Here is a 13,751-nt window from a genome sequence, read left to right on the forward strand (position 1 = left end):
CACCAGTTGCACCAAAACCAGCGAAAAAAAGTGTAAAAAAGATGAAGCATTCAATCCAAGGTGATGACAATATTGTAAACCAGGACAAGTTTCACCAGATTAAGCCACCAGTTGCACCAATACCAGCAAAGAAAAATGTAAAAAAGATGGCGCATTCAATCCAAGGTGATGACAATATTGTAAACCAGGACAAGTTTCACCAGATTAAGCCACCAGTTGCACCAATACCAGCAAAGAAAAATGTAAAAAAGATGGCGCATTCAATCCAAGGTGATGACAATATTGTAAAAGAGGACAAGTTTCATCATATTAAGCCACAAGTTGCACCAAAACCAGCGAAGAAAAGTGTAAAAAAGATGGTGCATTTAATCCAAGGTGATGAGAATATTGTAAAAGAGGACAAGTTGAAAAAGCCACCCAAAATAATCGGCTGGGCGAAACTCCTTGGCAACACCAAAACAAGAGGTGCATCTGTGAAAAATATGACCCAGAACTTTATGCAGGACAACAATGGATTGGATTGGAGCGACGATGAGGATGAGATATTTTATGATGCACTTTCAGGTACTTATTACAATCAATCTAATTATTTCTCTTATTTTGACAAGTTTTTTTTAAAACCTTACATGGATGTAATAATGTACAAAATGTCACACAATGTTTGCATTTTACAGACTTGAATGACATTTTTGATGAACCTCAATACATCAGTGGTTCTGAAGATATTAAGAATCATGTACAAGATGTAGAAAGCATAAGAAAGGTCAGTGACCTGGATGTCACCACCAAGGCAGCAGCTGCAGCCATTGAAGTCTTCGACAATAACATGTTCCTTGACGATAGTACCCCAGATGCCGTCGCAGTCACTACAAAAGTGAAGGATTACATTGGAGAAATTGACAAAAATGCCGTGGATGAGTACATCTCCGGCATTATCTCAACCAGCATGAAGACTGTCGATGTAACCAACTCCTTGATTGACAACACCATCTCTGACATTAATATTGACGACACATTGTCCAATGGCAAGATTGAAAAAACTGCCTCTGATCCCAAGATTGATGACACTCTCACCGATGGCAAGATTTACAACACCATCCTTGATGTTGAAATTGATGACCCCATCCCTGATGTTGAGATTGACGTCAATGCAGTCAGACAGTATGTCGCTCAAATTATTCGCCACAGCAGTTATGTCATCGCCATGGACAAGGCAGATGAAAAGGATAGTAAGACTTTCAAAAACGATGTTTCAACCTGCAAGCCAAGCGAAGGTGATTTATTTTATTACATAAAAATAAACATGCATTTTATTATGTTTTTTTAATTAGTAATACAAATACTGTAGTACTATATTATTAAAAACAAACATTGCATTTATTCCTTACAGCCAATTTGGCTGGTGATGTCCCTGCTAACCAGAATTCTACAGATGTACCACGAGCAGGAATTTTCAGGCGGCTTTTCCGCAGACTTCGACGAGGCATCCGTAATATCTGTTGCCACAGAACACTGACAGAGGAAATCCAGGATACTACCGGTGAAGATATCGACAGCACAGATGCCAGTGCCAATGATGCCAGTGCCAATGACGTCAGCAATGATGACAGTGATCTTGCAGCGAATGATAAAGAAGTTGACACCATTGATCCTGTTCACAATACTTCACGCCACAGGTTCCTCTCTGCATTGTTATGCTACAAACACTAATCAAGTGCAATATTATACAGAATCAACTAATTATCAATATTACTGCAAAACCATTGGATTTTATAACTATATATTATATTTTTTAACCAGAATGATAAATATTATTATGTCTCATATTATATCAAATGCTTAAATATAAGATTTCAAAGATTTTCAAAATATTGCCTTTGCGTTTATTATTTGCCTTTGTGTTCAATGTTCATTCACATATGGGACTACGAATTTTACCAGGTAATGCTGATGAGGTTATGTTATATGGTGATGATGAAATAAACATAATACATACATTATTATATTTATTCAATATCCACTAGAAAAATAGATGATGACGTTGAAACAGAAAATGAATAATCATAAATCTAAAAGAACTTAAGAAATACATTAATTTCTCTTTAAAAAAGTTTATTAAAATTGGATGTTTTAGCAAATTAGTTCATTATTAAAAACAAAATTCAGCAAAATTTGAATTATCAAATTAAGCCATACTGACATAATCCAACGAATCATGATTTGCATAATTTATGATGCAATAATTGAAATACACTTAACCAAGATATTTCACTTAAGTCAATAAATATATGGATTTCACTTAAGGGATATTCAGTTAGATAGGAATTTCTTATTTTTTATTTTAGGATATTTCCTTTAGATAGTGTGATATATGTAGGGCTACAGGTTCCTAGGAACTCTATTCCTACCACCAATCCACTACAATAAGATGATCTCATTTGCCTTCTCATCCCACCTTGTTAGCAAGGCACCTAACAGTCAATCAATGTTTAAAAAAACAGTATTACTAGATGTTAAAATTCCATTGAAGCAATAAAACTCCTTCTTTGGGACACCCCTAGGGATTACTTTTCCATGAAACGAACGACAGGAAACATATTGGTGTTGACAACAGTCAACACCTATTCAGAGGGACAGACCATTATTAAGGCGGCACTCATATTAAGGGGACAATCTGTATAGTGAAACAACATACCAATTTGGCTGTACATTATGCATCCTCCCAAACAACTCAATCTTGCGTTTTCCTGGTGAAAGTCGCTCAATCAATCCATATATTTCATCTGGTTTGTGACTTGTCTCTCTCACTTCGGCTACAATGACATCACAATCAAGGCCCCTATTATACCCTGCAGGGTCACCCTTGACCCCAACCTACATGAATAAATATAACAGATAAAATAGTTTCCATAAAAATAAAACACAATGATTTTCTGTAGAGTAAAGCCAACAAATTGTCTTTATGAGTGTCATAACTTGATTATGATTTCTCAATAAGCTAGACGATTCAAACTAAGTCTAAATAAGGAAATCAAACGGAAAGAACTGAATTCACAATAAATACACATTTACAAAATAAATACAGCTTGATTTACCAAACAATGTTCTTTCCCATGATTCAACCAATGACCTGTCCTTCCTATTCGGATTAACCTCTGAAGCTGGTTGGTCTTTACCCAGCTGATTTCATCAACTTGTTTATATCTGGTTAAATTCAAATGTAAATGTATGGTCACCCATCAATAAAAAATAAACTCTGTACAAATAGGCAATAAATATAATAATATCGCATTCCTATGAGAACTGAGAATACTCAATAGGTGTCCTTATCCAGGTGGGAAAGTGTTCCAAGAACCTGTTCCAAGAATCTTGATATTTTACACATGCTTGCTTGTAGTCCCAATATGTAGTCAGTGTGTTGCTTCTAGGGAAAAAAACACAAAATGAGTACACTGGATGTTATCTTAGCAAGCGAAAATTTATGTAATATAGACTTCTTATACCAGGAGCGGATCCAGGATTGTGTGAAAAGGGGGGGGGGGGGGCGCAACTTTAGAGAGTCCGCACCAACGCAGCCCCACCATGGTTGGGGCTGAGTTGAGAGACGATTTTGAAAATTTAACACCTCTAGATGGTCGGAAATGGCACTCTCACGTTAAATAAATGTATAAAAATTGATATTTTAAATATGAAAACTGAGGTAATAGCCTATTAAAGAGTGACATTTTCCCAATAGGCTTATTTTGAGTAAAATCGTCACAACAGGGCGTTTCGCGCAAGTCAGCGTTTGCACGTACATGGCGGAAAAAGGTGCCTGTCCAGGGCCGTCGACAGAACATGTTATTAAATGACGCCCCAGATGGCCGGAAAAAATGGTACTCTCGCACATAAAATTGATGATAAATGGCACCTTTAATTTGCAGGAAAACACACTCATGTGTAGCATGCCACCAATGAGCAAAACGATCATACTCTTCCCTCCAATAAACACACGTGATTAATTACAGGACGATATAACATTTTGTTGCCGATTTCATTCACTCAGTATTTAGTTTTGATTGCGTTGCGTTCAAGTTCAATTCGAACGTACATCTAGGGGAAGCCCCGAAAAAAGCGCAAATTTAATGCTTATTATAGATCAATATTTATTTACATCAATTTGTTGAAGAAATCAAATATATAAATATAATAGGTATTGATACAGTGGGTGGCCTAGGAAAAAAAATCGGTTGCTAATGTATACTACCACAGTACACAGTTACCACAGTTAGTGTACTATATTATTATTAACATTATTATCCTCTATAATGATGATCTGTAGGTAACCACGCCGTGCCAATTTTGACGTATATACACTTTTATTTATGCTTGCTGACTGCCAGCGATATAAACAATGGGTAGGCCTACGCGGTTGTATGGCGGTGTCCTTTGTACGAATCGTTCGTGCCCCGAGTATGGGTACGATACACGCGTCAATATCATGTTACATCCAGGGACCAAAATGCGTTTCAGGTGAAAATAGGCTATTCATTTCGCAACTCTTAGAAATTTACAGACAGCAACGGCAATGGAGACCTCTAATAAAAAGTAAATTAGCACGGTGCTGAATGTGTTTTAACCAAAAGTGAAAGTACTTTACTCTTTTTTACGCTTTTTTCCCCTTTTTTTTCCCTTATGGTAGGATAAATGTTTTTCTCTCCAGATTTATAGGGGGAGGGAGGGCCCCCCCCCCCCCTGGATCCGCCACTGGTTAAAGTAACTCCAAGGTATTTATAGTGGGACACTGTTTCGATTTGATTATTAAGGATGAAATATTGCAAAGAGTTGTTTTTTGAGCGAGTTATTATAAAATTGATGATAAATGGCACCTTTAATTTGCAGGAAAACACACTCATGTGTAGCATGCCACCAATGAGCAAAACGATCATACTCTTCCCTCCAATAAACACACGTGATTAATTACAGGACGATATAACATTTTGTTGCCGATTTCATTCACTCAGTATTTAGTTTTGATTGCGTTGCGTTCAAGTTCAATTCGAACGTACATCTAGGGGAAGCCCCGCAAATTTAATGCTTTTTTAATGCAGATTTATAGGGGGAGGGAGGGGGCCCCCCCCCCCCTGGATCCGCCACTGGTTAAAGTAACTCCAAGGTATTTATAGTGGGACACTGTTTCGATTTGATTATTAAGGATGAAATATTGCAAAGAGTTGTTTTTTGAGCGAGTTATTTCCATGACTTTACATTTACCAGGATTGAGGGACATACGATTTGTTTCACCCCATTTAAGGATAGAGTTGAGGTCAGCCTGTAAAAAGTCACAATCAACTGGGGATTTGATTACTCTATAGAGAACAGTGTCGTCAGCATATTGTGGCATGTGAGATGAGATCAAGGTAGAAAGATCTGCAATATACATATTAAAAAGAATAGGGCCAAGCACTGAGCCCTGAGGCACTCCAGATGTAACGTGAACCGAAGAGGAAAGAGTGCCTTTGTAAGAAACAGCTTGTTCACGATTCGACAGGAAAGAATGCAACCAATTCAGTAAGTTCCCACAAAAGCCATACTTGTGCAATTTATCCATGGATAGGGTGGCTAACTCTGTCAAATGCCTTTGACCAGTCAAGGAAAATTGCATCGATACGGGTTGCTTCTATCCAAACATTCCGCCCAATTATGAAAAATAGTGACAAGTTGGGTAATGCAGGATTTCTTGTGAGAGAAACCGTGTTGGGATTAGGGTATGATACCATGTTTATCAGTATGAGCTAGCAAATGTTTCGCAATAAGTCGCTCAAGCACTTTACCTACAACGGATGTAAGGGATATGAGTCTATAGTTGAGGATATCTGTTAGCGGGCCAGAGTTATGGATAGGGATAATAATGTGCATGTTTCCAATCAGAAGGAACTTCACCCAGAGTTATGGATAGGGATAATATGTGCATGTTTCCAATCAGAACTTCACCCAGAGTCAAAGATATGTTAAAATTTTGGTTAAAACAGGAATAACAGAAAAGGAAGAAAGTTTAAGCATTCGAGCAGAAATGCCATCAGGTCCAGGGGATTTAGAAACAGCCAGAGAAGTAATTACTGATTTCACCTCATCCTCTCGAACCTGTAATTGTTTCATGATATCAACACCAGAATGGCATCAGAACTCAGAAACAGGAGGCATGCAGAGAGAGGATGCACGTGCTGTCAAGATCGCTCGAAAGAGGGCGGGAACTTTTTAAATAAAAGGAGTAATTAACGGTATGATTTCTATTTTTAGGCCAATAGTAGGAACTTCACACACATATTTGCGTGTGTGCGCTCAACGCGTAGAAGTTATGCAAATTGCTGTTGTTGTAAATATAGCGAACGCGCAACGAGCGATCTCTCTCTCGGCGTCAAGTTTTCAACGAGAAGACATCGACATTTTATGAGCAAAATATCAGCGAGTTTTTACGAGTTTAACGATAATAATTAGTTGATAATTTTGATATTTAGCGTTTTAACTTTACATATTTTACTACGTGTTACTGTATGTTATCGTGTTTCAATTATTGTACCGTTGTTGTATAGCCTACTAGAGCCTAGAGGCCTAGGCCTAGCCTATATTTATTGTCCTGAACTAGCCTAACCTTACACTGCGCACGTACTACGCGCTTCGTGTGGATATTGTGTGGTTTCTACACTCCGTATAGTTTATTTAATTCGAGCCTAGGATACTTCCAGCTTATAGGATACTTCCTTCCAGCTTTGGTTGGACATCATTCGACTGCTACAATACTCCATTACCGTATTCTAAATAGGGTAAGTAAACAATTACAATATCTATGATAATAGATAACGATTAACGAAGTTTTAAAAGTAGACCATTACTTACCTTGAAATCCACCCAATATGACATAGGGCCTATTATCTTTCATGAGATTTTCGTATCACACAGTGTGGAAAGGTTGCTCTTAATTAACTTAACTTACCGCGCAACGCGTTCATCGCGTCGCATGGTAGCATAATTGCGCGCTAGGTATCCATCACAACAGCTAGTTATAGCAACTTAACAACACAAATCATCTACAGCTTGATATATCAACTGTGTATGAAATACTGAGCGATAAATTCCGAATTATCTTCGTAATTATTATCAATTTAATTAAGTTATTGCGTACAAACAATGAAAAAGGTTCCAACGAACCGTGGTGAGTGGAGAAATCATTTAGAAACTTTTTATATAAATAGAAATAATAGTTGAAATGAATGACATTTTTTTTGTTTTTTTGGACACGATAAATTTCTTCACTGTGAAAATATTCACCCATCATTTATGATAGACCTATATTAATTGTGTATGGCCAGAAGATAAATTGCCTAGGTAGCTTTACAGTGTACTTATCCTTTTTAAATATTTGCAGACATAATTGTCAACGAAACGTTCGGGCCTGTCATCCAAGGACTAAAACCAATATCGAGTTTCAGTGGGAAGACAAAGGCACAAGGAGACGATGTTACAAAGACCAGCATCAATGATTTGGCAGTCAAGCCAAAGGTCGAACGTCCTCAGCACAGGATAAAGCCACCAGTTGCACCAAAACCAGCAAAGAAAAGTGTAAAAATGATGGCTTATTCAATCCATGATGGCAATATTGTAAAAGAGGACAAGTTGCATCGGATTAAGCCACCAGTTGCACCAAAACCAGCGAAGAAAAGTGTAAGAATGATGGCTTATTCAATCCATGATGGCAATATTGTAAAAGGGGACAAGTTGCATCAGATTAAGCCACCAGTTGCACCAAAACCATCAAAGAAAAGTGTAAAAAAGACGGCGCATTCAATCCAAGGTGATGGCAATATTGTAAAAGAGGACAAGTTTCATCAGATTAAGCCACCAGTTGCACCAAAACCAGCGAAAAAAAGTGTAAAAAAGATGAAGCATTCAATCCAAGGTGATGACAATATTGTAAACCAGGACAAGTTTCACCAGATTAAGCCACCAGTTGCACCAATACCAGCAAAGAAAAATGTAAAAAAGATGGCGCATTCAATCCAAGGTGATGACAATATTGTAAACCAGGACAAGTTTCACCAGATTAAGCCACCAGTTGCACCAATACCAGCAAAGAAAAATGTAAAAAAGATGGCGCATTCAATCCAAGGTGATGACAATATTGTAAAAGAGGACAAGTTTCATCATATTAAGCCACAAGTTGCACCAAAACCAGCGAAGAAAAGTGTAAAAAAGATGGTGCATTTAATCCAAGGTGATGAGAATATTGTAAAAGAGGACAAGTTGAAAAAGCCACCCAAAATAATCGGCTGGGCGAAACTCCTTGGCAACACCAAAACAAGAGGTGCATCTGTGAAAAATATGACCCAGAACTTTATGCAGGACAACAATGGATTGGATTGGAGCGACGATGAGGATGAGATATTTTATGATGCACTTTCAGGTACTTATTACAATCAATCTAATTATTTCTCTTATTTTGACAAGTTTTTTTTAAAACCTTACATGGATGTAATAATGTACAAAATGTCACACAATGTTTGCATTTTACAGACTTGAATGACATTTTTGATGAACCTCAATACATCAGTGGTTCTGAAGATATTAAGAATCATGTGCAAGATGTAGAAAGCATAAGAAAGGTCAGTGACCTGGATGTCACCACCAAGGCAGCAGCTGCAGCCATTGAAGTCTTCGACAATAACATGTTCCTTGACGATAGTACCCCAGATGCCGTCGCAGTCACTACAAAAGTGAAGGATTACATTGGAGAAATTGACAAAAATGCCGTGGATGAGTACATCTCCGGCATTATCTCAACCAGCATGAAGACTGTCGATGTAACCAACTCCTTGATTGACAACACCATCTCTGACATTAATATTGACGACACATTGTCCAATGGCAAGATTGAAAAAACTGCCTCTGATCCCAAGATTGATGACACTCTCACCGATGGCAAGATTTACAACACCATCCTTGATGTTGAAATTGATGACCCCATCCCTGATGTTGAGATTGACGTCAATGCAGTCAGACAGTATGTCGCTCAAATTATTCGCCACAGCAGTTATGTCATCGCCATGGACAAGGCAGATGAAAAGGATAGTAAGACTTTCAAAAACGATGTTTCAACCTGCAAGCCAAGCGAAGGTGATTTATTTTATTACATAAAAATAAACATGCATTTTATTATGTTTTTTTAATTAGTAATACAAATACTGTAGTACTATATTATTAAAAACAAACATTGCATTTATTCCTTACAGCCAATTTGGCTGGTGATGTCCCTGCTAACCAGAATTCTACAGATGTACCACGAGCAGGAATTTTCAGGCGGCTTTTCCGCAGACTTCGACGAGGCATCCGTAATATCTGTTGCCACAGAACACTGACAGAGGAAATCCAGGATACTACCGGTGAAGATATCGACAGCACAGATGCCAGTGCCAATGATGCCAGTGCCAATGACGTCAGCAATGATGACAGTGATCTTGCAGCGAATGATGAAGAAGTTGACACCATTGATCCTGTTCACAATACTTCACGCCACAGGTTCCTCTCTGCATTGTTATGCTACAAACACTAATCAAGTGCAATATTATACAGAATCAACTAATTATCAATATTACTGCAAAACCATTGGATTTTATAACTATATATTATATTTTTTAACCAGAATGATAAATATTATTATGTCTCATATTATATCAAATGCTTAAATATAAGATTTCAAAGATTTTCAAAATATTTCCTTTGCGTTTATTATTTGCCTTTGTGTTCAATGTTCATTCACATATGGGACTACGAATTTTACCAGGTAATGCTGATGAGGTTATGTTATATGGTGATGATGAAATAAACATAATACATACATTATTATATTTATTCAATATCCACTAGAAAAATAGATGATGACGTTGAAACAGAAAATGAATAATCATAAATCTAAAAGAACTTAAGAAATACATTAATTTCTCTTTAAAAAAGTTTATTAAAATTGGATGTTTTAGCAAATTAGTTCATTATTAAAAACAAAATTCAGCAAAATTTGAATTATCAAATTAAGCCATACTGACATAATCCAACGAATCATGATTTGCATAATTTATGATGCAATAATTGAAATACACTTAACCAAGATATTTCACTTAAGTCAATAAATATATGGATTTCACTTAAGGGATATTCAGTTAGATAGGAATTTCTTATTTTTTATTTTAGGATATTTCCTTTAGATAGTGTGATATATGTAGGGCTACAGGTTCCTAGGAACTCTATTCCTACCACCAATCCACTACAATAAGATGATCTCATTTGCCTTCTCATCCCACCTTGTTAGCAAGGCACCTAACAGTCAATCAATGTTTAAAAAAACAGTATTACTAGATGTTAAAATTCCATTGAAGCAATAAAACTCCTTCTTTGGGACACCCCTAGGGATTACTTTTCCATGAAACGAACGACAGGAAACATATTGGTGTTGACAACAGTCAACACCTATTCAGAGGGACAGACCATTATTAAGGCGGCACTCATATTAAGGGGACAATCTGTATAGTGAAACAACATACCAATTTGGCTGTACATTATGCATCCTCCCAAACAACTCAATCTTGCGTTTTCCTGGTGAAAGTCGCTCAATCAATCCATATATTTCATCTGGTTTGTGACTTGTCTCTCTCACTTCGGCTACAATGACATCACAATCAAGGCCCCTATTATACCCTGCAGGGTCACCCTTGACCCCAACCTACATGAATAAATATAACAGATAAAATAGTTTCCATAAAAATAAAACACAATGATTTTCTGTAGAGTAAAGCCAACAAATTGTCTTTATGAGTGTCATAACTTGATTATGATTTCTCAATAAGCTAGACGATTCAAACTAAGTCTAAATAAGGAAATCAAACGGAAAGAACTGAATTCACAATAAATACACATTTACAAAATAAATACAGCTTGATTTACCAAACAATGTTCTTTCCCATGATTCAACCAATGACCTGTCCTTCCTATTCGGATTAACCTCTGAAGCTGGTTGGTCTTTACCCAGCTGATTTCATCAACTTGTTTATATCTGGTTAAATTCAAATGTAAATGTATGGTCACCCATCAATAAAAAATAAACTCTGTACAAATAGGCAATAAATATAATAATATCGCATTCCTATGAGAACTGAGAATACTCAATAGGTGTCCTTATCCAGGTGGGAAAGTGTTCCAAGAACCTGTTCCAAGAATCTTGATATTTTACACATGCTTGCTTGTAGTCCCAATATGTAGTCAGTGTGTTGCTTCTAGGGAAAAAAACACAAAATGAGTACACTGGATGTTATCTTAGCAAGCGAAAATTTATGTAATATAGACTTCTTATACCAGGAGCGGATCCAGGATTGTGTGAAAAGGGGGGGGGGGGGGGGGGCGCAACTTTAGAGAGTCCGCACCAACGCAGCCCCACCATGGTTGGGGCTGAGTTGAGAGACGATTTTGAAAATTTAACACCTCTAGATGGTCGGAAATGGCACTCTCACGTTAAATAAATGTATAAAAATTGATATTTTAAATATGAAAACTGAGGTAATAGCCTATTAAAGAGTGACATTTTCCCAATAGGCTTATTTTGAGTAAAATCGTCACAACAGGGCGTTTCGCGCAAGTCAGCGTTTGCACGTACATGGCGGAAAAAGGTGCCTGTCCAGGGCCGTCGACAGAACATGTTATTAAATGACGCCCCAGATGGCCGGAAAAAATGGTACTCTCGCACATAAAATTGATGATAAATGGCACCTTTAATTTGCAGGAAAACACACTCATGTGTAGCATGCCACCAATGAGCAAAACGATCATACTCTTCCCTCCAATAAACACACGTGATTAATTACAGGACGATATAACATTTTGTTGCCGATTTCATTCACTCAGTATTTAGTTTTGATTGCGTTGCGTTCAAGTTCAATTCGAACGTACATCTAGGGGAAGCCCCGAAAAAAGCGCAAATTTAATGCTTATTATAGATCAATATTTATTTACATCAATTTGTTGAAGAAATCAAATATATAAATATAATAGGTATTGATACAGTGGGTGGCCTAGGAAAAAAAATCGGTTGCTAATGTATACTACCACAGTACACAGTTACCACAGTTAGTGTACTATATTATTATTAACATTATTATCCTCTATAATGATGATCTGTAGGTAACCACGCCGTGCCAATTTTGACGTATATACACTTTTATTTATGCTTGCTGACTGCCAGCGATATAAACAATGGGTAGGCCTACGCGGTTGTATGGCGGTGTCCTTTGTACGAATCGTTCGTGCCCCGAGTATGGGTACGATACACGCGTCAATATCATGTTACATCCAGGGACCAAAATGCGTTTCAGGTGAAAATAGGCTATTCATTTCGCAACTCTTAGAAATTTACAGACAGCAACGGCAATGGAGACCTCTAATAAAAAGTAAATTAGCACGGTGCTGAATGTGTTTTAACCAAAAGTGAAAGTACTTTACTCTTTTTTACGCTTTTTTCCCCTTTTTTTCCCTTATGGTAGGATAAATTTTTTTTCTCTCCAGATTTATAGGGAGGGGGAGGGGCGTGCGGAGGTTACGCCCCCCCCCCCTGGATCCGCCACTGGTTAAAGTAACTCCAAGGTATTTATAGTGGGACACTGTTTCGATTTGATTATTAAGGATGAAATATTGCAAAGAGTTGTGGTTTTTTGAGCGGGTTATTTCCATGACTTTACATTTACCAGGATTGAGGGACATACGATTTGTTTCACCCCATTTAATGATAGAGTTGAGGTCAGCCTGTAAAAAGTCACAATCAACTGGGGATTTGATTACTCTATAGAGAACAGTGTCGTCAGCATATTGTGGCATGTGAGATGAGATCAAGGTAGAAAGATCTGCAATATACATATTAAAAAGAATAGGGCCAAGCACCGAGCCCTGAGGCACTCCAGATGTAACGTGAACCGAAGAGGAAAGAGTGCCTTTGTAAGAAACAGCTTGTTCACGATTCGACAGGAAAGAATGCAACCAATTCAGTAAGTTCCCACAAAAGCCATACTTGTGCAATTTATCCATGGATAGGGTGGCTAACTCTGTCAAATGCCTTTGACCAGTCAAGGAAAATTGCATCGATACGGGGTGGATTGCGTCTATCCAAGCATTCCGCCCAATTATGAAAAATAGTGACAAGTTGGGTAATGCAGGATTTCTTGTGAGAGAAACCGTGTTGGGATTAGGGTATGATACCATGTTTATCAGTATGAGCTAGCAAATGTTTCGCAATAAGTCGCTCAAGCACTTTACCTACAACGGATGTAAGGGATATGGGTCTATAGTTGAGGATATCTGTTAGCGGAGTTATGGATAGGGATAATATGTGCATGTTTCCAATCAGAAGGAACTTCACCCAGAGTTATGGATACGGATAATATGTGCATGTTTCCAATCAGAACTTCACTCAGAGTCAAAGATATGTTAAAATTTTGGTTAAAACAGGAATAACAGAAAAAGAAGAAAGTTTAAGCATTCGAGCAGAAATGCCATCAGGTCCAGGGGATTTAGAAACAGCCAGAGAAGTAATTACTGATTTCACCTCATCCTCTCGAACCTGTAATTGTTTCATGATATCAACACCAGAATGGCATCAGAACTCAGAAACAGGAGGCTTGCAGAGAGAGGATGCACGTGCTGTCAAGATCGCTCGAAAGAGGGCGGGAACTTTTTAAATA

The 13,751-nt window shown here is 37.5% G+C and overlaps 2 protein-coding genes across 2 annotated transcripts; both read right to left on the reverse strand.

Annotated features, from left to right (window-relative positions):
- Positions 1–1,515: 1,515 nt before the first annotated feature.
- On the reverse strand, positions 1,516–5,422 carry LOC144839254 (N(6)-adenosine-methyltransferase catalytic subunit METTL3-like). Its single transcript, XM_078694570.1, has 4 exons — positions 5,254–5,422; positions 3,096–3,220; positions 2,696–2,874; positions 1,516–1,706 (listed from the first exon to the last, which is right to left on the reverse strand). The coding sequence occupies exons 1-4, from the start codon at positions 5,420–5,422 to the stop codon at positions 1,595–1,597; spliced, it is 585 nt and encodes a 194-aa protein (XP_078550696.1). The 3' UTR covers positions 1,516–1,594.
- A 3,579-nt stretch (positions 5,423–9,001) lies between these two features.
- Positions 9,002–12,930, reverse strand: LOC144839256 (N(6)-adenosine-methyltransferase catalytic subunit METTL3-like). The gene is made up of 5 exons (XM_078694571.1): positions 12,762–12,930; positions 10,972–11,096; positions 10,572–10,750; positions 9,265–9,582; positions 9,002–9,133 (listed from the first exon to the last, which is right to left on the reverse strand). The coding sequence occupies exons 1-4, from the start codon at positions 12,928–12,930 to the stop codon at positions 9,471–9,473; spliced, it is 585 nt and encodes a 194-aa protein (XP_078550697.1). The 3' UTR covers positions 9,002–9,133; positions 9,265–9,470.
- Between the last annotated feature and the right edge of the window lie 821 nt (positions 12,931–13,751).

The sequence above is a fragment of the Antedon bifida genome, chromosome 4, assembly GCF_963402885.1.
Source record: "Antedon bifida chromosome 4, ecAntBifi1.1, whole genome shotgun sequence".
NCBI classification, from domain to species: Eukaryota; Metazoa; Echinodermata; class Crinoidea; order Comatulida; family Antedonidae; genus Antedon; species Antedon bifida.